Source organism: Perissodus microlepis, chromosome 12 (assembly GCF_051167445.1).
Source record: "Perissodus microlepis isolate ML-2025 ecotype Zambia chromosome 12, ASM5116744v1, whole genome shotgun sequence".
Lineage (NCBI taxonomy): Eukaryota > Metazoa > Chordata > Actinopteri > Cichliformes > Cichlidae > Perissodus > Perissodus microlepis.
Window position 1 is genome coordinate 25,820,480 of NC_140472.1, and position 23,357 is coordinate 25,843,836.

Here is a 23,357-nt window from a genome sequence, read left to right on the forward strand (position 1 = left end):
CAGTTGGAAAGCAGCATTTTTTAATTTCATTAATTTCCACACATCTAGTGATCTGTTTTCCTTCTTTTATGGGAAAGATGATGTTCTTTCACTTCTGACTGAAGTTTTATACGCAGTCTTTGATCCTGAATATTAATCATAATTAGAAATACTTTTTACGTTAGTGTCAAAATATTTTTTTATTTTCACATAAAAAGAAAAATCAGTAGGTTCACGGTTTCTTCTGCACAGCACGAGTGGGCGGCTGCTGACGGAGGGTATTTTTTACAGCTCGTGATGACTCTGAGGTTGAGTCACATAATTACTCTGTTTTGTGTAGTAAAAAAAAATAACACATTTTCTCTCCTCACAATTACTGAAGTATCATGAATAAAACATTCATCAGGCAGTTTTACATATCTCCTGATGGTTTTTCACATTATGTAAAAGGGGGAAAAAAACTATTTGAATAGTAATTCATTGTGAGGGTGATCAGAAGGTGCAGTTCAGCGGCTGATGTTCATTCATGGATTCTCTTCTCAGGGTTTACACCACTTTGTTGATTATAGAACCTAATTGTTCTATCTGGCACTCCACCACGTCCCCTTTCTGGAAGAAAAAAATGTTTTAACACTTAATTAAAAAAAACACATTTCAAATCACTGCCTTATCTGTTAGTAATTAATGGGGGAAAAGGACAATATAGTCCTTTTATGACTCTTTTCAGCTACATTTTTTAAAATTCTTTGCCTTGTTTCACAGTTTAATTTTTGTTTTCTGTTTTAGCTTCTTTCTCCAGGAAGAGCCTTGCAGCAATATAACAACCACAAAATGTCAATGAAATTAAGCGACTTGCAGCAACAACAGAAAAAATAAGTATTAGCAATGCTAAGTAGGCAGGTCCTGAGCTGGCTCAGCTTTGCTGGCCTCACATCCAAAACCACTGCTTCTCATATGAGGGAGTGGCATGTTCATTAGATGGTTACCTAGGTAACCAGAGCCTGGAATGGCCATTAGTGACCGACTGTCGTCTACAATCAATTTATTTATGTGTGACCTAAGGCTTTATTCTGATTGGCTGCCCTTTGTAAACCGAAGGTTTGAACAGGAGATGTGTGGAGATTCTGTGCTCACATGTGGAAAAGAAAGTCATCACAGGAGACTTTCTTTTCCACGTGACTGTAAGCACCTGAGATGACCACATTAACCCTCTGAGGTCTTAAATCATCATCAGTTTCAACCCTCAAATTTAACCTGAAGCCAAATTCTCAACTTAGCTACTCTGAAAGAGCCATTTTTCCTTTCTTCACCCCTCAGCTGTATGGCTCATGCTGTATTACCATTGCCCCACAGGATGAGCAGGTGTCATGGACACGCATGTTTGTTAATGCGATGACTCGAGAACGAGGCGACGTAGGAGTTTGAAATTGATACCGTAGTGTTTTATTAAATTATTCTCCTAAATCTTGGCAATAAGGGAACAAATAAAACAAGAGCACTCAGAGAGCACAACTCCCCCCAAAGGGCAAATGCTATACTACAACTTTGATGTTTTATTATGTTTTTATTACAAAATGATGATGTCAGCCTGTTATATTATCATTGTGACATCGTAGGATGTTATTGAAAAAATAAAAAGTGTGTTATACAGCTCCCTCTATGCCCTTTCATGTGATATGTTACTCATTATTTATGATTTCTTGAAAAATGTTTTCATGGTCAAATACTTACTCAACCTAGGTACTCATGACCCCCAAGGCCTGGTATATTGTTGTGAAGTTTGAAGACGACTCATAAAAAATTGTGGGTAACACAATTTTCTTTACAGATTTTCACATTTGGTCTGACATCGACTTTTGTTTCCAAAACCTACAGATAAGGTCAAGTTATCACTTCTGATTACTTGAGCCCTGCATATTACTTTGTTGCTGATGGTTGGTTGTGAGCGACCTTCCTAACCCTCTAATGCAGGAGTGTTGAACTACAGTCCTCGAGGGCCAGTGTCCTAAAACTTTTCTGTCTCTGCTGCAACACACCATAATAAAATTAGTAGGTCATTAGCAAGACTCTATAGTCTTAAACTCATGCTGAGGTGGCAACCCCTAACCCTACTCAAGCAAATTTATATATATGTAAGTGTTTGGAAAAATGTACTTCAAAAAGTGCTTTTATTGCACCATGTTCATTCACTCAAGAGCTGCTGTAGCATGAATCAAATGGCTGAATTGCTGCTTCAGCATGCAATCAAGTTCAAGAGTCTTGCTAATGATCTACTAAATTTATTCAGGTGTGTTGCAGCAGGGATGCATGTAAAGGTTTCAGGACACTGGCCCTCGAGGACTGGAGTTGACACCTGTGCTCTAATTTAGTACCCTGTCAATCATCTGTATCCTGTACTTACTGATGATCATTTCACGATTTCATGAACTGAGCTCAAAAGTTCTTGAATGTCACCGACGTTCTATAATCTCTGGTTTCAATATTGCTGCCACTTCTTGGGTGAGACTTTTTCTTCTTTGATACCATACAGAGATAAGAATAGAAGGAAAAAAGCAGTCTGATAGATATTACCTGTGCAAACACCAACCTCATTATTCAATACTTTTACCATGTTTGATAGAGGCATAAACCACATTGGTAACAACGGATAAAAACGAAGGAAACCCAGAATAGGTCCTCTTTAACTCTGTGACCTTAAGTTTCTTTGGATAAAGTAACAGTAAAGCTGGAGCTGCACATGCTGCGAATTCACTTTTGTCAGACTATAAAATCACCTTGAGAAAGATGGGCGGCTTTCTAAATGCACCCACGCCTGGAGGAGTTCCTGTCAGAAACACATCGCCTGGAATCAATGTCACAAACCTATCAGGAGGGGGAAAAAGCACAGAGTGGAATATCAGAAGAATTACCATCACTTCAGCGAATTAGGATTTTCTTTCTCGTCGTCGCGCAGTATAATTTCAGTATTAATTTAGATTAAGCCGGAGCATGCGAAACAATATCTCCCACAGATTATTCCGCTGTCTGCACAGATCCTGTGAAAGGTGCTGTGGGCTGCCATTATTAAGAGAATAACACAGGCATTATCACCAGTAAGTTGAGCGAGAGTGGGAGAGGCGTTGTCGTCTTAAAATCTCAAATCAGATCAGAGAACGCTCCAGCTGGTCAGGGTGCCGGTTGGGGTGGATAAGTCTTAAATGAAGCGTGTAATTTTAGCTCAGAGTCGGCAACTTTTTGTGGCTTCATTTCTTAACTTCCTGGAATCTGAACTCTCAGCTTGAGTTACTCAAGCAGAAAAGAGTACTTTGTTATGTATATGAGTACATAAACACACAGTATCTGAACTTCTCAACATTTATGGAACTTACTTTGAGACCCAAGCGACAAGCGCTGCTGTCTTGAAGATGATCTGATCCGTGTTGCTGTTCTGGACCGTGTCTCCATTAACCAGGCAGCGGATGCTCAAGTTATGAGGATCTGAAGGAGAAATGACACATGAAGTAGTTTCCTACTTGTGACTTTAGGCCTAAAGATAGGTGACAAATTTGTAGGGAAATCATTTTATTATTTTAAAGAAGCTGGTGGAAAGTAGTCTAAACAAATTTATTAGACCACCTGTCATGAACACACTACTATTATTTTTTCAAGGGTACATCTGCATCGTGGATAACAACAGTTTTTATGTTTTAGCATTTAAATATCATTTCTGACCTGTAGACAGGGGCACTGTCTTTTCAACAATGCACTATAGGATACATGTGATCACTCAGAACTTTCTTCTGTGCAGTGATGTTTACACAGACAAAGCATGCATTCAAAATGCCCTCGACAGCATAACACAGCCACCACATCCTCTCCCTGCAGGGGGGTCAAGCATCTAGGCTTTTCCTTTAAATTGTCACCCATCCGTAGAGTGTTTTAATTGCTCAGCTGCCTCTGGTTTACCTGCACGCAAATAACCAAAGTAAGAGGACAGCGACACTTGTGGAGGGTAATTACTAATAATAAAAATTATGTAATTATCATTTTCAAACAGGCAGACAAGCACACTCGACCTTTAAAGAGCGATTTTCATTCTAACTAAACTTATACTGACGTGGTCTTTGACAGCGACGGTGTTGAATCATTTTTCAAGTGTGTTGTATAAAAGAAAAGCCTCGTCTCTCTGAAGAGGACATGTCAGCACGGCTTAGTTTTGCAAAGTTGCATCTGAACAATAAACAAAAAACTTCTGAAACAACGTCCAGATGAGACAAAAGTGGAGACATCTGGCTGTAATGCACAGTACCATGTTTGGTAAAAAACAGCACATCAGCACCCTGTAAACCAGGGGTGGGCAATTCCAGGCCTCGAGGGCCGGTGTCCTGCAGGTTTTAGATCTCACCTTGGGTCAACACACCTGAATCACATGATTAGTTCATTACCAGGCCTCTGGAGAACTTCAGGACATGTTGAGGAGCTAATTTAGCCATTTAAATCAGCTGTTCAAGGACACATCTAAAACCTGCAGGGACACCGGCCCTCGAGGCCTGGAGTTGCCCACCCCTGCTGTAAACTATGGTGATGGAGGGGTGATGATCTGGGCTTGTGGTCCATCCGGAGGCTATTTAAATGTCACCTTCCGTAGACGTGGGCACGCTGCTACCCTGCTCTGCTCCTGCACCATCTCCACACCACATCACAACGTTTGGTTATTTTGTTCTCCCCCGAAAAAAGTGAGAATGTCATCAGTTCTGATTGTTTGTTTGTCTGTTTGTTAGCAGTCTAGCATCCACAGTTCTCAAGAAATTATCTGTGAATGTAGCGCCAATGAGAGCTCGAGCTGATTTAACTTTGATGAATTTTGGTCACACCAAATGTGAAAAATCTGTAAAAACTTCAGCCCTCGTATTCGCTGAGTGATCATTTTAGCTGCGATTCACACATACAACATCTGACATACGGACTGCTTTACAGCACTGATGTGGATTTACATCTTTACTGTTGAGTTCAATAAATTTAGTCTTCATCCACGAGCCGTTTGTAACATTCACAAATGAAAGCCTGAATGGTAAATGGCCTGTATTTGTATAGCGCTTTTACTAGTCCCTAAGGACCCCAAAGCGCTTTACACATTCAGTCATCCACCCATTCACACACTGGTGATGGCAAGCTACACGTAGCCACAGCTGACAGAGGTGAGGCTGCCGGACACTGGCGCCACTAGGCCCTCTGACCACCACCAGTAGGCAACGGGTGAAGTGTCTTGCCCAAGGACACAACGACCGAGACTGTCCAAGCCGGGGCTTGAACCGGCAACCTTCCGATTACAAGGCGAACTCCCAACTCTTGAGCCACGATCGCCCCAAACGAATGAACTGAAGCAACAATGTAGCGCTCATAAAAAAAAATCATACAGAACACAATGATGAAGATTTATTGCAGATAAAGGTGGTTTTTACAAGCTACTGAATGTGTACCCAATGTTTCACAACTGCATGTAACAATAACCATTTATAGTATCTTACGCGAGTTTTTTACTTGTCAGCTCAAATAATGGCCGTAACCTAAAAGCAAATATCAGCGATGATCGCCTGTCAAGCATAAACATCATCGTGGGACATTTTTATGTGAACATCTCATCTTTGAAAATGGATACTATGATGTGATGCAGGAAGATTCTAGTCTGCATATAGAAGTAAGAAGTTTTTTTGTTGTTGTTATTAAACCGTTGGTAGCAGAAATTAAACCGTGTTGAATCGTAAACATGATGGCCCACATTTGACAAGAATGTTTTTAGCCTTTAGAAATCCTAATGGTTACCATTATCATCTGGTTGGGGCTTTCATGCTGCTCCCATCAGCTACAAAAACAACATTTCCTCACTGAATTGCAGCTTGTTAACTCGGTGAAGCTGCTGGCGTACGGAATCACAGATAATTGCATGAGTCACCAGATTGTCTTTAATTCCCCCTTTCAGCCTCACGCTTCCTGCTGCGGATTCTTGTTCTCTCACCTGTCACGGTGTCAGTGGTTACTAAGGCTGGGCCGAGAGGACAGAAGCTGTCAAATGTCTTTCCTAGAAGCCACTGCTTCCCGTTACGCTTCATCTGCCAGTCACGAGCGCTGACGTCATTGGCCACGGTGAACCCCGCCACGTAGGAGAGAGCGTCTTCCTCCTAATAGAAAGAGGAGTGGAAATCAAGTCAGAACAGCTGCTTCGCCGGAGCGTGAAAGCACCGCGGCCTTCATTGATGCTGTGATGCTGACCTTGATGTGTTTTCCTCTTCGTCCTATCACAAAGGCCAACTCCACCTCCCAGTCCACCTCCTTCAATCGCACAAAAGGCCAAGATGATGTAAAAACGGCGTCAAGAAGCATCACATGTGTATTTTTTAGCATTAATAAATTAAAGTATACTAAAAACAGCTTGTTTGTTTTTTTATGCAAGTGTTGTGCTGTTACATTATTGTCCTGCTCACATCTATCAAAGAAAACAAAAGAATTCATTTGATTGGTTAAATTTTAATCAGGCACTAAATGTGAAATATGTTACAGGGCCTACTTTTAATGGCTAACGTAAGGAGTCCCCCAAACCTTTTCTATAATACTTTGGTATTTTCTTCACTCTAGTCTGGCTTGTCCAGACCAGATTCCTACTTTAAACAGTGACCTACTCAACCTTTAACCACTCATGTAAAAGTATTTTTCCATTAAAAGTAAATGTTAATGTGACAACTTTCAAGGGATTTGAAGTTCAAAGCTAGAGAGATGCACTTCTATGCAATCCTATCCAATTCGCATACTCTGAGATCCGTATGTAGGCTGCTGATCAGCAGAAAAGGTCACGTGCAGTTGACTTCAGTCTGTCTGCAGTGGTCAAAGTGTGTGAGCTGTGCAGACTTGGGCTAAACAGACACAGCTGAGGATGCACTGACTCTTTGATAACATACATTATCAGCTCAATGCAGTCTCTTCATTAGTTCTGGTGTTTGAACTAAGGAACAACGCAACCCATTTGAAAAATATGACAGAGATGACCTTTATTATCTGCACACCACACTGCCTTTAACGCAGATAACGTTGGTCTGTGTCGTCTGTAAGGCTACATTAGATGTGTTGTGTCCTTTGGGAATAATCCTGGATAATAAGAGCGGAGATTTCAGGCTTGTTTGAAGTCAAGGCTGATAAAAGCTAGAGGTGATAGCTCTTGTGGTGGTTTTTGCTCAGAGATCTTCAACAATCATCTTACAAGAATTTTATTTATTTTTGTCTTTTTCTAGATATAACTTTGACTTCTTTTGAGTTAGCATTGTTCTTCCTATTAAGGCCTCTGTCAGTCTTGCCCTCACCTGGCTCTCAGAGGGCAGTATGATGTCATCGTACGGCCCTGTAATGGCGCTGGGAAACTTGTTGAAGATGATTGGTTCTTTGGGGATTGGAGCATTTTGTTCCAGGCAGTGGTCGCGGTAGTTCATACCCACACATACCACCTTCTCTGGACCTGTCACTGGAGACAGGAGCTGGATGTCTGCTCGGTCTACTACACACTTACCGGACGCCAAAGCTCTGAGGATGATGAGGAGGAAGACTGGTTTTAGATGATGTGGAAAACAGAAGTTGAACAGATGACCAAGCTTGTTGACGTATGTGAGAAAGAAGATTGTGTTAACTGAAAATACTAAAATGATGATGATTTGAGATGAGTGTAATCAAATAAGCTGATGATTGAGTCATTTGAGTAGAAGGAGCATAAGGCAATAGTATGGCTGTATTAATTAATGGCTTAATGGAAGAGAGTTGTTGACACCTCTGTGCACACTCCAGGCCCTTGTCTCCCAGCTCCAGAAGCTCTCTCATTGTTGACGGCATCGAGGGGTCAAATGCCTTCAGATCCACCACACTGTGCCCCTCACCTTGCTCCACTCCCACCCTGATGCTTGCTCCTTCACCACGACGTCGAAACTGCACCAGACGCATCGCTGCACCGCTGAGTCCTCGCCTCTGCACGTCCACAGCTTGCCCCCGAGCGATTACACTCCTGAATATGCAAAAGGAGCGAAGAGGAAGTCTCATCTGTTCGTGTGAGAAGAAGAGGAAGTGGAAACAGATAGTAGAGGTCATACCTGATCCTTCAACAAATGCACAGTCCAAAGACATGGATGGTAGTTTAACTGATTTTGTGTGAATAAACATGAATAATCGTTTGTCTCTATAGGTTAGCCCTCTGGTAGATTGGTGGCCTGTCCATGGTGTAGTGTGACTCTCACTGGGATAGGCTCCGACCCAACTGTAGCCTTGAATTGGATTAGAGAAATAAGATGGAGGACTATAGCTTCATTTTCCTGTTGTTAGCTGACAGGAGCGGCGCCTGGTGTGATATGCTGCTGCTGCTGCTGCTTCAGGTGTGCTGTGCACAGAAGTTCTTCAGTATACACCTTGGTTAATAAATGGTAAATGGACTTGTTCATGCTGCACAAGGCCGGGCTTCATGGACACCCAAGTTTGTGAATATGAAAACTTAAGAATGTGGTCGTTTTCTGAAAATCACCTAGGATTTTAACATTTATATTAAAGGTGCAGCTACTAGGAGGCTGTAGTGTAGCACTGGTGACCACTACCATTTTCTACTTTTCTTGAGCAGTCAGTCAGCATGTCTCATTCACACACACACTCTTTTAAATGTAAGTGACTTCTATCTAACATTCACACACACATTTACACTCCAATTAAGACTGACACTAAGCTTTAGTCTGAGATATCGAAATCCACCGACAGTAGACCACCTGAGCCACAGCTGAACAATGACTGGATATTTGATTTAAAGCAAATAAGGAATTTTCCCCCAGAGACCTGCCTAATATGACTGGATTGTTTCCCCTCTATTTCTGACCATTCTATGTAAACTATAGAGCTAGCTGTGTGGGAAATCCTAGTATATCATCAGTTTCCATTTATAATGCAGTGCGACGATTCTGTCATGCACTACTTTTCTAATATTCTCCAGATTCTGACTTTTAATGCCTCAGTCTAAACTCCTTAAACTCTTAAAACTTGCGTGAACCCTAACTTTTCTGAGAACTGGCTGCCATAATGGAACAAGTGCAAATTAAGTTCGCTAATCTGCACAAAATAATAACACGTAATTATCTCCCGCTGTCGCATTATAATAGAGCTGCAAGTTGTAACCACGGTGGAAAAAGCAGCTTCTCTGTGCAGCTTCTGTCCCTAGAAACGGTACCTGCAGCCTGGGAATGATTTGCTTATCTCGGATTTTTATTTTTTATTTTTAGCATTTTTAACTCTTATTTTATACTAAAACACTTACAGAACAACCGTGACACCTACTGCTTCCACTTCGACCTTTGCACTGCCTTCAGTCAATACTCACCTCCGCAGTTTTTGCAGCTCTGCACAGAAAACACCACTTTTAGCTACTTCCGGTTAGCGTTTGTAGTCCGTCAGCTCAGTCTCGTCCAAAGCGAGATAAATCACTCAGCCAGCGACGGAGTGCAGCCACGATTATCATTTATATCATTGCTAGTTGTAATTTATATATATGTGTGTAATCATCTAAATTGAGCTTTTGGCTTTTTAATGAATCGGAAGTAGAAACTACAAATCCCTGCTGTGTCCTTATTGTGTCTTGAAGTACAGTAGGAAATTTGGCGGCCTGGCTAACTTAAATTTAAATTAAACACGAAATAAATTCACAGCACATAATTTTGCTGCTTAACCACACACTGAAACCAGCTGCTTAGTGTCAAAGCTGCCTTTATTAGCCGACCCAAAAAGCACTTTACGGCTAAGCTTGTCTTTATCGTGCAGCTACGGAAGTCCCTGAAGGCAGCGTGAGTGGATCATGTGACCAATTCCTGACTGGTGTAGGAAGGATCATTTAGGCTTTTCATCCTGAAGGTAGCAGAGGAAGACGACAGAAAATGTGCACCAGGTAGTATTTATGTTTTATTTAAAATTCAAAACGGCTAATTTAACGGTTTTCTGACGTGCAGCTTTCTGCCGCATGCGCAGAATCTAATCCAATTTCAACATGTTTTGTATTTTAACCCACAAATAACAGGCTGTGAAAATAAGATATATTTTACTGTAATATAAACTTAATGCAATGAGTCAGAGTGGTAATATAGCAAAAAGGAGGCCATATTAATCCACGTGTCTCACATAAACGCGTAGTTTTAAGTAGTCGTAAGTAATAGTAATGATATTGCTGTGAGTGTGATTACTGGTTTTATTAAGCACGTGTTTAACTGGCTTTGCACACAGCTGCATGATATTGAATTTATTGTTTTACGTGTTATTTATTTAGTTAAAATGTGGATAAATCCGAACCTACCATCCTGCTTGCAGATATTTATTCATATCTAGTTTTCACTTTCCGTTACTTCCCTTCTAAGCGTCATATGATGCCAGAAGTATCTGACTCATGTAAAATGAGTCAGTCTCGTGAGCATTTTATTCCCTGTAAAGCGCGGGTTATTTGCAAAGTCTGGAGACGGTCATTTTAGCTCAAGCAAATAGATTTCTGGCTTCAAGTTGCATGGACAACCAAAGTCTAAACGTGTTTACCGCCACAGGAAATGTATTCTGTGACACTCCTTACCAGCTGCAGACAACACAGAACCTTGGCCCACTTTTTTATCAGTAGCCTGCATTATAAAAGACTCTGATTGTGCAACTCTGTCTTCTGAGATATCGTGTTAGGCTCTGCTGACATTGCAGTTTCTCTCTCCAGCGTCCAGCCCATCCAATGGACGAGCGACCTCAGGAACCAGAAGTAAGTATCAGGGCCCCACTTCGTCTTTGACTGTCAGTTTTTATGCTTTTGATTTTCTTAACAGACCGTTTGTTTCTTCTTTCTAGTTTTGATGGCATTGTTTTAGTGACCCAGAGCCATGAATCCCTACCCTCTGAACTTGAGTCCCTGAAAGCCCCGCTGCAGGACTACAGTGCTGTAAGAGTCCCGACTCTCTTCTTTCGACTATATATTTGCTTGCAGTTGTGCAAAAGATGGGCATAGAAGCTGGATTAAAACAGTAGGGTTAAACAAATAAGACCAAATTAAAATAAACTTGAGGAGAAGTTAAAATAAGGAGAAAAAAGGTACATGTCAGTATATTTTCATGTTTTCTGTCCTTGGAGAATTGTTACAAACTTAACGAAAAAGAAAGCAAGTCATAAGACCGGCTGATCTCATCGGGCAGGGCATTCCAAATCTGATGGAAAAACACTTTCACATTTAAACCTTGTCTGAAACTTTCTATAAGGGTGTCACCAAAGCAAATAATGAAAGGGCCAAATCAAATTAAATCATCTTAAATTGAACCAAGTGATTGGTAATCACAAGATCCACAAACCAAACAATAATCTCAAATTAAGCTACATTATATTAGATTTAAACAATCACTTTATTAAATCAGCACAGTTTTAGCAGATATTCGTCATTATATCTTGTTGTCATTCCTGCTACATTAGTGTGAAAAAGCATCACACAGTCAGTTTGTTATGTTACTGTGACAGTAAGAAGTTAAGGAAGTGTGATGGATGTGAGCAGCTGCATTGAAGGACCTGAAATTGCCTGCCCTCTAAACCTCAATGTGACAGTGACGTACTGCAGTCGTGGTACTAATACTGCCCTCTACTGATGCATTGTGCTTTGTGGTGATTCTAGGTGGACAGCGGTCTGGGGGAGGAGGTGGTGGTCATCAAGGTTCCTGGCCTTCCTGGTAACCGCTTGGTGTTTGCCTCCACCGGCCCCGTAAACCGCGACTACGATGACATCAGGCGCTTCAGTGATGCAGCAGTCAACGGGATCCAGCGGTCAGTTGAAGGCAGCTGACTTCTTTTCTTCTCCTTCTTTGACTTGAATTGCTGGTTTACTTCCATGTTTCTTACCTCATGTGGTGTCTGTTTGCCCTTTCAGTGCCTTAAAAGCTGGCATGCAGCGCCCCCTGCTGGTGTGCCCTCCACACACAGACTACAAGAACAACACCTTGGTGGCTGCACTCGGAGCCCTTCATGCACTCTACATGGTGAGAAAACATCTTGATTGATGGTTTACCGTTTGCCAGTAATGACAGGTTTAGTGTATAAGCGCTATCATCCATGTATGGAAATCGAAAGGTGTGTGAGGTGGACACAAGCAGCTGCAGACACTACACACAGTCACTCTAGAGACGCTGTCTGCAATCATAATGATGCTGTGGCCAAGTTTAGAAATTGTATTCAGATAGTTTCCCTGTATGGAGCCATGAATTAAAAACAAGAAAAACGTATCTGTGTGCAAAAAGGACACTCATTCACTGTCTTTGTGCCCAAAAGCCTCTTGAAGTGAGAGAGAGCAACGTGAAAAAAAATGACCACAAGGTGTGTGTTCTGGGACTGTGGGCAGCGGAAGAGGCTCGGGGAACAAAGCTGGTGGAGCTGGCTAATGCTCTGGAGAATGGGAGGTGAGTCAGATACTTGACCTCATTGTCTGCACACGTTTCCTAAGCTGACCACATTTGGCCCCCTCAGACTGGCGTACCGTGACATCGGTGGATCAGACCCTGAACGTATGGCTGCTCCTCGTGTGGCTGATTACGTCCAGGAACTCTTTAAAGACAGCCCTGTGAAGGTAAGAACGAGTATTATTACATCTATATTCTGCTTTTGTTTTTTAAGAAAAATTCAGAATTTGGAATTTTTGTTGATTTATTTTCAGTCTACAACTTTTTTTTTTTTTTATTTATCTTTGGTTCTTCTGTGACAGTTTAATCCATGTTTTCTCACCTCAAACCTCTGCGTTTGTTCACCGTCAGGTTGAAGTGGTGAGCGACCTGAAGACTCTGGAGAAAGAGTATCCGTGCCTGGCTGCGGTCAACCGCTGTGCCAACAGTAAGACGCCACTGACCCACAAAGCTGTTAAGATGTTTTGTTTTTTTTTAAAGCTATCAAACTGATTTAATGTTTTCTTCTTTTGCAGGTGTACCCCGTCACCAGGCCCGAGTCGTCAAACTGCAGTACTGCGGAGAGGGGCCGATCGAAAAGACGCTCATGTTGGTGGGAAAGGTGAGACTACACTCTTACGTGTCTGCCCTTGAACCAATTAAATCGCTTTATTTAAATATTATTTATATAACACCATCATTGTGGTATCACCATCATTACAATAGTCAGCCCAATGTACTTCATATTATAAAGTTGAGACCCTACAAGATGATATTAAACCCAAAATGAAAACCCCCTCAAATATCATATAGTCATATAAAATATGAATACATTTCACCATGTTACACCATTTAACCTCAGAGTCCATGGCATTGACTAACTTCATGCCCACAATGAGCAGATGTAAGCTTGTGATCAAAAGTGTATTTATCCAGATTAAAATAGCTCTCTTACAGCATGTTCAGAGTTTAGCACCAGCTAAAACAGAGAGCTAATTTCTTCAGTGTTACACAGATTTGCTGAACACTTAACTGCTTAAATTGGCTGTGAGTTGCCAGGTTGTGTTGACAGATAGGCTAGAACTGTATGTAGGGTGTAGATTGTTTACTACATTACATATCCAATCTGGTAAACACCATAGAGATGCATATATTAGTGATTCGTAACAGTGTTTGATTATTATGGGAGTTAACAGGAAGGATAGCCTGCAGGAAGGTGTCAGGTAGGAAATCAGAAAGAAGTGGCGGGTATTAGTTTGTACTTAGTCAGCAAATGTGCCTCTGATGTGGCGTTTCCAGGGTATCACCTACGACACCGGTGGAGCAGACATCAAGGCTGGTGGCATCATGGCCGGGATGCACAGGGACAAGTGTGGAGCTGCTGCTGTCGCTGGCTTCTTCCAGGTGAATAATCGCTTCTTTGCACCTGAACAATAAATACTTGGAATAAATATTCATCACTTGTGACTCGGCTATAAATCAGCTCTGCACGCTGCTGAGTCACCGTTAATAAAAACCTTATTAGATGCACAGAGGTGAATATTTCGCCTCCCTGCAGTCTTCAGAGGGCCGCTATACATACTGAGATTTGATACATTTTAAATGGGGGAGTGAAACTTTTGAAACTCCTCTTGCACTTCAGATCGTAGCCCAGCTGAAGCCACAGCACCTGAAGGTTGTTGGCGTGATGGCCATGGTGAGGAACAGCGTGGGTGCAGGTCAGTGGGCTTCCATTTGTTTTTCCACAATATTTCTGTGGAGTCTCGTCAGCTGACATTTTTTGATTTTACTCAGATTGCTACGTGGCGGATGAGCTGGTGGTTTCCCGTGCGGGTCGTAGGGTGAGAGTGGGAAACACTGATGCCGAGGGTCGTATGGTGATGGTCGACCTGCTCTGCGAGATGAAGGAGAAGGTCGGAAAGCTCGGGAGACATCTTTAGCTGTTAGTTTTCAGTTGCATTCCTTCCCAGCGTGACCTTACCTCTGCTCTCCACACAGGCAGTAAATGAAGTTTCTCCACAGCTGTTTACTATCGCCACTCTGACTGGTCACGCCATCAGAGCCATGGGACCCAACTACTCTGTGAGTAGTGCTGAAACTCAGACAATATCTTCAAGAGCTGTGTTTTTATTCAAGAGCATGTTTAACAGTTGAAATGAACCATTTATGTAAAGCCTCAAGCAGTTATAGCTGCTCTCCCTTTAAAACAAATTTCTTTTGATTGAGTGCTCCTTGCAAACAGAAGGTTTGAACAGCAGGCTAATGGGACTTCTGTGCTCACGGCCAGAACAGCGTGCCTGAGCTGAACATACGGAGGACATCTGCTCTCACTGACTTGTAGCCTAAAGTTAAAAAATAAATAAATAATAAAACAGATTGTTTAGAGTAATCTGAAGATGGAGCTTTTGGCTTACAGGGTTTCTTATGCATACACTAACTACTTTGGCAATGTTTAAAATGAGCATGCACTATTGTAACTAATTATTTTTTTTTATCAATACAAAACAAAAAACAGTCTGAACACATTCCTCAAACCCAACCCGCCCTACCCCTAGAAAACCAGATCAAGGATATGAATATAGTCAGACATTATTAACATATTTACTCAATCGTGTATAAAAATATGTTGTCATTCTGTCACATGCATTCAGTACACCAATACTGCTCTGTGTTAGTAATGACAGCTTCCATGCTTATACTATACAAATTATATAAATGGTTGCCAGGTAACATAAAATTCCTCTAGTGTTGTATCTGATCTAATTTAATTCAATTCAGATTTATTTATACAGTGCCAAATCACAAAAGCAGTCCCCTCAAGATGCTTTATATTATGAGGTAAAGACCTACAGTAATAAGAGAGGAAAACAACCCTCTGTGAGGAAGCACTTGACAACAAATCCTTCCATGGAGAGAGAGTGAGCCTTCTAGCCAACAGAGATAAGAAAGCAGTCACGTTCACTTAGAGATATCTAATGGGGCCACCCCAAACGGTGAAATCAATGGAGATGGATGTGCTGTTTGTCCACATATTTTAGAAAACAAACCAAAACATACAACAGTGGTCAGGATCCTCCGCATCAGTCACACGATGATCAGCAGACCAATGACCACTATGTACAAGTTTAAACTGGACTACAGTTTGCCCAGTTGGGTCTGAGGTAGATTCTCCCAATTCATCCCAGTTTGTTTTTAAGATCTTCTAAACTAGTCAGGTGATGCGTATTGAGAAAAGCATGGATTTTACTCATAATCTCTTTGTAATCAAGTTGGCATTTAGAAATCTGACCTAAATTTGTTGTTGTGGTACATAAACGGTAACAGTCTGAATTCTGAGCTAAATGAAACAAAGAATCTGTGACCCCCTCCTTTATGATGGGGGAAAAAAAAATAAGAGCAGTGTTTTAATCATCATTGTTGTACTATTGTACTAAGTTAAGTTTGGAACTTTTTGATTTAGATCATCATGGATAACGGACCAGCCCATCGCAGCGGGAACGCTGCTCAGTGGCAGAAAGGTGAGAAATATTTACAAGTATAGATCTACTTACCTAAGGCTTCTCCAGCTCTTTCAGCTGGAGCTGAATCCTTTTGTTAACAGTTGAGTTAGTTCACCTGTTTTGCCAGGTGTACAAACTAAAACAGCCAAGACAACTTCACTGACAGAGGACACGCCGAATAACCAGTCCTTTAGTTATTTTAACTGTACAGATGATGCTTTGAATTACTCTGTTCTGCTCATTTCAATTACAGCTAAAACCATTATTCAATGAATGGACTCCTTGATTGCTGCATATTTACTCAGATACTTTGATTAATTGGATTTCAATATGTTTTAAAAAATGAATTATGTTTGCATCGAACTCTGTTAAGACATAACTTTAGTGCAGACTATAGACTTTATGGGACCTGATTTAGGGTCTAATTAATTAGAAAAATCTCCCCAGATCTTTACACAGACTGTCTAAAACAAGGCAGCCTTTCAAAGCTTATTTATATATAAATTGAATCATGTGACCTCTTTAGAATCTATGTTTTCAACAGCTTATAACAGGGTTTTTTTTCGGTGTAACTATTATTGGAGCAAATTAGAATGATATTATCAGTGAGACCACTCCTGTTGGCCTAGCACGGTTTTGTAGTTTAGGCTTTCATAAAATTGCAGTACTACCGTTTTCCCAGCAGATGCTGCTATTGTAAGAATTGCAAATACTTGAAAAGAAGTAAAAGCACATTGCTTTATAAACCTCTTTCCACCAGTGCAGGGTCCTATCTTGTTCCTGTTTCATGCATTCAGCCCACACCACTATAAACCTGCTGATCTCATAGCTGGAACCACTGATGTTAGCTGAGGGGCTGCTGCAAGATACCACTGATAATGTCTGCTGTGACTTTCATTCTGTGAAATGACCCTACCTTCTCCTATACTAGCACAACGTTGCCTTCAGTTGGCAGAACGCTGCCTTTGATTTACACTAATACATGTCCTTCTCCCTTGCAGCCGGAGAGGTGCTGGGCGATTTGTTTGAGGTGTCTACTATCAGGCGCGAGGACTATGAGTTCCACAAGGGCCAGTCTGAGTACGAGGACATCCTGCAGTGCAACAACCTGCCGTCCTCTGCTACACCTCGAGGACATCAGACACCTGCAGCTTTCCTCATCATGGCTTCAGGACTTGACAAGGTGCTTGCTGATTTTATTCATCTGCTATTCATGTAAATGTGTGCATTCGTGTGGAATAACCTGTGTTACCTTGTGCGTGCCCACCGCAGCACGGCGTGGATTCTGAAGCCCCTCTGCCGTACTCCCACATTGACATCGCCGGGTCCAGCGGTCCTTTCCCAGGTGTACCAACAGGAGCCCCAATCGTCACCATGGCAACCAACTACATACTCTCTGATCTCTAAACAGAGAAATTTAGTCTCTGCACTTAAACCCTGCACAAATTTCTTCCCATCCAATTACAAAAGAAACACCTGCTACAGCACTTAAAAAATTAAAAATAATCTGTCCTGTTTGACATGAATTAATACCTCAGACTGCTTTTCTGTAAGACTGTTTGCTGCTTCATATCTGAATCAAGTGTCAAACCAGCCTGTCAAGTGGCCTGAATCAGTACATTCTCAGGGGTTAAATGGCCGTGCAAACGTAACATCCTTTTCTATGTGTGCCTGTATGTATGCAACAGACTTGAGATGTAATTTGTGACACCATGTGCTTGTCAAACCAAGTACTTCATCAATAAAAAGGTTTTTGAGGTCTTTGTGTTCTCTCAACATAACTTGTTTTCTTACAAGGAGGAAGCCCCATTTTTATTGCCTTTGGACCAAGTTTAAAATAAAAAAGGAAGAGATGGATTTTTTTTTTTTTTTTTTTTTTTTTTTTTAAACAGGAAAATCCTAACTGATGTTCAAAATTGTTGCACTTGTAGTAAACCTATTTTTAAAAAGACTAAATACATTTAGCCAACTATTAAGCTTTGTAAAATTTTAAATATTTAGGTGATAGCTACAGTTAATTTACACATTTAGCATGCAAAACATTCATATTACAGTGGTCATTTTATATGACAAATACATTTTGTTGTTTATATAGAACAAGTACTTTGGATGTGAAGATTAGCTCCCACTTTGATTTAAATTCAATACTTTGTCACTGGAAAGAAGTATAACTACAGATTGAATCTGTCTGATACCATAATATAAGAAAAAGAAGTTAAATCACAACAGTGTGTCTCAGTTTTGTTTTGTAGTAAAATAAATTGCAGCTGCTACACTTTGGACTTACATTTTAAGAAATGAATGTACTGCTCATTGCCCAGATTGTCCTGTATGTATAAAACAAAGTTATTTTTTTCTTTAGATGAACAAGAACTTTTGTTATTTATTCATGTATTTATTAATTACTTTGGTGTTGTATGAATGGCTATGGGAAAGGTCTTTATCGGTACTAAAAGCCTGTAAAACGTCTGAAAAAAATTACAAAACGTGATGCCCACATTTTCCAAAATTGTCCAGTGGGCCAGATTTGAGTTTTCGCTAGGCCGATTCTGGCCCCCCGTGCCCTATGTTTGACACCCCTGCTGTACAGTGTTGTATAATATTCTGTATGATTTGTCCAGGTTACAAAATTGTCCTCTCCAACATGGCTGAAATAATCGTCTACTCTTTTAAGAGGTTGTGGCGTCGACAAGGAAACGGAAATGACGCAATCGCGCCCCCGAATCATTAAAACCGGCTGTTAGCGCGCGCTTCCAGCTTAAACTCCTCTGTGCAGTGAGAGTGGTAATCACGTGCCGTGTCTGTGCTCGCCAGCAACACAAAACCTGAGCTCTCAGAGAAGCCTTTCTCATCTTTTCATCTGCGCAGACATAAAACTCCACAGCAACCATGTTCGAGGCTCGCCTGGTCCAGGGCTCCATCCTGAAGAAGGTGCTGGAGGCTCTGAAGGATCTGATCACAGAAGCCTGCTGGGACGTCAGCTCGTCCGGCATCTCCCTGCAGAGCATGGACTCCTCTCACGTCTCACTGGTGCAGCTCACCCTGCGGCACGATGGCTTCGACTCGTACCGCTGCGATAGGAACCTCGCCATGGGAGTCAACCTGAGCAGGTGGAGCACATATACCAAACATAAAAAAATAGGGCTTATAGGTAGAAAATACTGTCTTAACACTGTTTGATGCCAGCCCGTTGCTGGTTCTTGATGGGGCTTAGCTAAGAGGAGTTTCTGCTGACTAATGTCCCCAGGTTGACAGGTTGAGTTGTCAAAGTTTATCGAGTCTAACAACACGAAAAAAATGGCTGCTTGGTTTGTGACGCGGTTACTATTTTTGAGTCTCACGATCGCTTTTAGCCTCTTTTAAGCGCACTTTATTACATCTTCATGCAGCTTCTGATGCTGACAAAGAACAAGGCCATCTTGGCGGAGTTGCCCGGGCATGTCTGCCTCCTGAACTTAGTTAACTCTTTAGTGACCGCTCTGAAATGGCGCGCTTTGTATATTAGATGTTTTTAAGGGGGCAAAAAAGTAGTTCGGCTTCACATTTTAAAGTTTAAATTACGTTTGGAGCAGTTTGAGAGAGTTCCGCTGCTTTGTGATTGCTCGGTGACAGCGTTTTAGCGCCAAACTGTACGCTGGGATGGTTGGCGGGAATTGTTGTTGAACCCGGGAAATACCACTTCCGTTTCTACGTCACTGCCTGTTTAGCTGTTTACAACGCTTTTTTTTAATCGGCAAATTAGACTGTTAGTAATATTTATTTTAAACGGTTTTATTGTTTAGCCTGTTGTCGCTGCAGGTCCTTCTTTTAAAAAGAGAACAGACTGAATGATATTTTTATTTAACTACTGACTACTTGTTGAAATTTTCAATTATATTTTGCAGAAAGGATTTGATTTATTGCGTGAATGACGTGGTTATATTAGTTATTTATTTAGTTTTGTTGTATTTTATAATGCAGCGAGACTAAAGTTTACTGATTTATTTTTTACCTCTCTTATCCAGTATGTCAAAAATCTTGAAGTGTGCCGGAAATGAGGACATCATCACCCTCAGAGCAGAAGACAATGCAGACACGCTCGCCCTCGTCTTTGAGACTCTCAGTAAGTTTGAATTCTATGTTTATTCAGTAACATCAGTCTGACTGGTGGTGTCACGGTGGTGTATTTACTGCTTCTCTTCAATCTTGCAGACCAGGAGAAGGTGTCAGATTATGAGATGAAACTGATGGACCTGGATGTGGAGCAGCTTGGTATTCCGGTAAGTCAGCTGTTACATCCTCAATTTGTGTATGGCAGGGTTTTCTTCACACGGTTGCTAACCTTTCCATGTCTGTCTGTCCCTCCAGGAGCAGGAGTACAGCTGTGTGGTGAAGATGCCCTCCGGGGAGTTCGCTCGCATCTGCCGTGACCTTTCACAGATCGGCGACGCCGTCATGATCTCCTGCGCCAAGGATGGAGTCAAGTTCTCCGCCTCAGGCGAGCTGGGCACAGGAAACATCAAGCTGTCCCAGACCAGCAATGTGGACAAAGAGGACGAGGCTGTGAGTATGAGAGCTCAGCATGTTTTGGCAGACATGAGCAAGACAATTGCATAAAATTTACATGTGCAATAATTAAAATGTGATGGTTTAAATATGCATTTTGTGCTCCGTTTTAACTGGCACCTGGTGTAATGTGCCATTACTGCCAGAAGGTGGCACTCACAAGCTGTTCAACAGTAAAAACGCAATAAAATAAAAAGAGAGAAATACTGACCTATGACTGGATCAGTTTAAGTTTCTACCAAGAAGTGACTTTTGCTGTTTGTACAGAGTACAGGTGGAGGTTGAAAGCTCTGCAGATGTTTCAGTGTCATGAATTCACGACTGTTTATTTAAAGGCATCAATTAGTTACCAGCAGATTTAAGACCAACTTTTTTTTTTTTTTTAAATTTTAAATAAATCAAGTATTCTTAAATATTTGTTGCCATCTTAATGCTGAGACAGCAATTAAGGCCTTTACTTTAGAGCTCCTTATTTACTCTATGAGCTGGTGATCTGAGTGAGTGTGGCAGCACCTGTTAAGTTCTTGGCTCTTCCCTTCCTGTGTTTAGGTTACGATTGAGATGAATGAACCCGTCCAGCTGATCTTTGCCCTCAACTACCTGAACTTCTTCACCAAGGCCACGCCACTCTCCAAGACCGTCACCCTCAGCATGTCCGCTGATATACCCCTGGGTATGTGCATCTGCTCTTCCCTTAAATGACTGCAGGATTCTTCGTTTGGTGTGTCGTGGCCTAGACTTGACTGTTTGTTTTGTTTTTCTCCCTACAGTGGTGGAGTACAAGATTGCTGACATGGGGCACATCAAATACTACCTGGCACCGAAGATCGATGAGGAGGCTTCTTAAGATGTTTCTAACAGACCAAAAAGGGAGAATAGAGAAAAGCGAGACGACTGCGACTTGTCCTGAGTGATTGAAGCACTGAAGTGATCTCATGGCGGTCGATCACTCTGCCCCGAGGTTTCTGATCTGCTGTTCGCGGTGGAAGGTCGGCCTTTTATAAGCAGTCAGCTGTATGAATGGTGCCATCTGTGTGATGCAGTGAAGCCTCAGAGCACCTGGCTCTGGTCCCCAATGTAAATGTCAGCACTTGCTCAATCTAAATTAGAGTCGCTCTCTATTTTTGCCCGTTTTTGGGAAAGCAGATTTAAAATAGCCTATGTCATATTTCCTTTTCTTTTTTCCTCCCTTTTTTTCTTTTGTAGATAACGCATTTGTAAATACTTCCTGTGGTTCAGCACTGTCGGTCAAACGCAATGTTTTTGTATTCATGGATTCATTCCCAAATAAATAATTGAGGTTGTTTAAAAATAATTTTGTCTAGTTTTTCTGGACATGTGTGAATATTCTTTCTGTATTTATTACACTCCTTGCAGCTCTCTAAGCTGTTATAATGCTCATTTGCCCCAAGGTACAGACCTACACAGCTTTTTAAAAAGTTTTTATCTTTTATGTTGAGCACATTGAGTTTAGGTGTAATCAAATGTAGAATCTAACACTGACACTAGCTGTAAAATGAAATGTTTCTTTTTTTGCACCATCTGCAAACCACAGCGACGTGAAAGTACGGCTCAAGAAAGGAATCAAAAATCTAAAAAAAAAATCAAAGTTTTTGTGATTTGGAAACAAATAAACAAAAATCCTCTCTAAGAAAAGTATCGTCATTCCTGTCTGTTGACCACCAAATGGTGACTTGTTATAGATAGGTGTTTTTTTTTTTTGTTTTTTTTTTGAGAAACGGGTCATGTTCTCAGCAAAACCCTGTTTTTAAATAAAGAGTTAATTAAAATGAAAGTGATCCATCTGACCTGTTCATCATCATAGAATCATTGAGAAAAAAGTAAATGTCCTGTTTTTTTTTTTCTCTCACATTCACAAGCTAAGAAATGTAAATCAGTTCTGTCACTGCACAGTTTTTATCAGTTGTAAAAAAAAAAGACCCAAGTTTGCATTTAAGGTTCTAAAACTTTATCAGCAAACTCTTGCTTGTTATTTTTCCTAAAAATCTCCCCAAATCGTATTGATTCAATCTTCATTGAGTCAACATGACGCAGTAATCAGAAATGGCCACTAGGTGATGCTCTTCTGCTACTTCTGATTTTATTTTTCGGGTGAAACAAATGACCTGCAAAGTTAAAAACTGACTAAAATAGTTATTTTTTTTATTGGAATACTGATGATTTTCTTCCTCATTTGGGAATTTTCCTCTGCAGGAAAGACTGTGCACAAAAGATCTTCATTATCCAAAACACAATTTTGCAGTTTTCAAACAGTATTTCAGTTTATTTTGCACTTAAATCTATCAGCTACCCAGCATCCTTTTTCATAATCTGTTTTCAACTGTGTAACTGTGACCTCACTGCATTTCAGTTATTCAACCACACAAAGGGGATTTTAATGGATTTTCCCAGAATCGCAAACATCATAGTTAAGCTGTTTGAGTCAGGGTCCTCTGGAGCTTCAGCTCTGTGCCCCTGCAGGTTGATGACCAAACTGAACAAACTTGTGCATATTCAGAGAAATCACTTAACATGCAGCAAGAAATGCATCTGAGAAACAAGAGTGTGTGGCTGCAGCTGATTGTGTTATCTGTGTTGGAGGGCAGTAGGCACTGTAGAGTCCGTTTAATCCTCATAAAGCTTTAATCTGACTGGCAGACGCATCTGGCACTGCCTGTGTTTCGTTACACAAAGCAGTCTGCTACATGACATAACTACAAACTAGCTGGTAGTGCTAGTAAATATCAAGCTAAGAGATTGGAAAAATTAAGGTAGCAGATTTTTTTACAAAGCAATTTTATAAAAACAGAGAACAAAAGGCAGAACAGAAACATTGTTTTAACCCAGAATTGTACAATAATTGTTTTAGTCTTGATTTACTTGTTTTTAATGTTTTTGTTGGAAACTA

At 41.0% G+C, this 23,357-nt stretch overlaps 3 protein-coding genes across 4 annotated transcripts; 2 read left to right on the forward strand and 1 right to left on the reverse strand.

Annotated features, from left to right (window-relative positions):
- Positions 1-3: 3 nt before the first annotated feature.
- On the reverse strand, positions 4-9,449 carry fahd2a (fumarylacetoacetate hydrolase domain containing 2A). 2 transcript variants are annotated; one of them, XM_084945553.1, is made up of 8 exons: positions 9,350-9,449; positions 7,769-8,034; positions 7,311-7,527; positions 6,229-6,288; positions 5,975-6,137; positions 3,348-3,456; positions 2,754-2,841; positions 4-588 (listed from the first exon to the last, which is right to left on the reverse strand). In XM_084945553.1, the coding sequence occupies exons 2-8, from the start codon at positions 8,032-8,034 to the stop codon at positions 526-528; spliced, it is 966 nt and encodes a 321-aa protein (XP_084801679.1). In that variant the 5' UTR covers positions 9,350-9,449; the 3' UTR covers positions 4-525. The 2 variants fall into 2 exon arrangements, with proteins under 2 accessions (XP_084801679.1, XP_084801680.1); XM_084945554.1 differs by having other exon boundaries at positions 9,287-9,373.
- A 342-nt stretch (positions 9,450-9,791) lies between these two features.
- Positions 9,792-17,665, forward strand: LOC146376398 (putative aminopeptidase W07G4.4). The gene is made up of 16 exons (XM_084945552.1): positions 9,792-9,910; positions 10,712-10,753; positions 10,840-10,930; positions 11,648-11,796; positions 11,900-12,008; positions 12,298-12,425; positions 12,493-12,592; positions 12,777-12,852; positions 12,941-13,026; positions 13,704-13,808; positions 14,047-14,122; positions 14,199-14,317; positions 14,403-14,486; positions 15,865-15,922; positions 16,906-17,087; positions 17,177-17,665. Exons 1-16 carry the CDS (start codon positions 9,900-9,902, stop codon positions 17,309-17,311), a joined length of 1,551 nt encoding a protein of 516 aa, XP_084801678.1. The 5' UTR covers positions 9,792-9,899; the 3' UTR covers positions 17,312-17,665.
- A 938-nt stretch (positions 17,666-18,603) lies between these two features.
- On the forward strand, positions 18,604-21,764 carry pcna (proliferating cell nuclear antigen). The gene is made up of 6 exons (XM_084945555.1): positions 18,604-19,014; positions 19,909-20,006; positions 20,096-20,163; positions 20,252-20,446; positions 20,999-21,122; positions 21,220-21,764. The coding sequence occupies exons 1-6, from the start codon at positions 18,794-18,796 to the stop codon at positions 21,294-21,296; spliced, it is 783 nt and encodes a 260-aa protein (XP_084801681.1). The 5' UTR covers positions 18,604-18,793; the 3' UTR covers positions 21,297-21,764.
- Positions 21,765-23,357: the final 1,593 nt, after the last annotated feature.

What these genes read in the sequence shown, in the direction of transcription:
- LOC146376398 (XM_084945552.1), top strand. An exon ending in TCTGCGAGATGAAGGAGAAG is followed by an intron (nt 14,318 to 14,402) that starts GTCGGAAAGCTC and finishes CTCTCCACACAG; the next exon opens with GCAGTAAATGAAGTTTCTCC. An exon ending in CGCTGCTCAGTGGCAGAAAG is followed by an intron (nt 15,923 to 16,905) that starts GTGAGAAATATT and finishes TCTCCCTTGCAG; the next exon opens with CCGGAGAGGTGCTGGGCGAT.
- fahd2a (XM_084945553.1), bottom strand. Translation starts at nt 8,034, where the DNA reads ATGAGACTTCCTCTTCGCTCCTTTTGCATATTCAGGAGTGTAATCGCT. An exon ending in GGCCTGGAGTGTGCACAGAG is followed by an intron (nt 7,528 to 7,768) that starts GTGTCAACAACT and finishes CATCATCCTCAG; the next exon opens with AGCTTTGGCGTCCGGTAAGT. An exon ending in CTTGTCGCTTGGGTCTCAAA is followed by an intron (nt 2,842 to 3,347) that starts GTAAGTTCCATA and finishes CCCTCCTGATAG; the next exon opens with GTTTGTGACATTGATTCCAG.
- pcna (XM_084945555.1), top strand. Translation starts at nt 18,794, where the DNA reads ATGTTCGAGGCTCGCCTGGTCCAGGGCTCCATCCTGAAGAAGGTGCTG. An exon ending in ATGGGAGTCAACCTGAGCAG is followed by an intron (nt 19,015 to 19,908) that starts GTGGAGCACATA and finishes TCTCTTATCCAG; the next exon opens with TATGTCAAAAATCTTGAAGT. An exon ending in TGGAGCAGCTTGGTATTCCG is followed by an intron (nt 20,164 to 20,251) that starts GTAAGTCAGCTG and finishes CTGTCCCTCCAG; the next exon opens with GAGCAGGAGTACAGCTGTGT.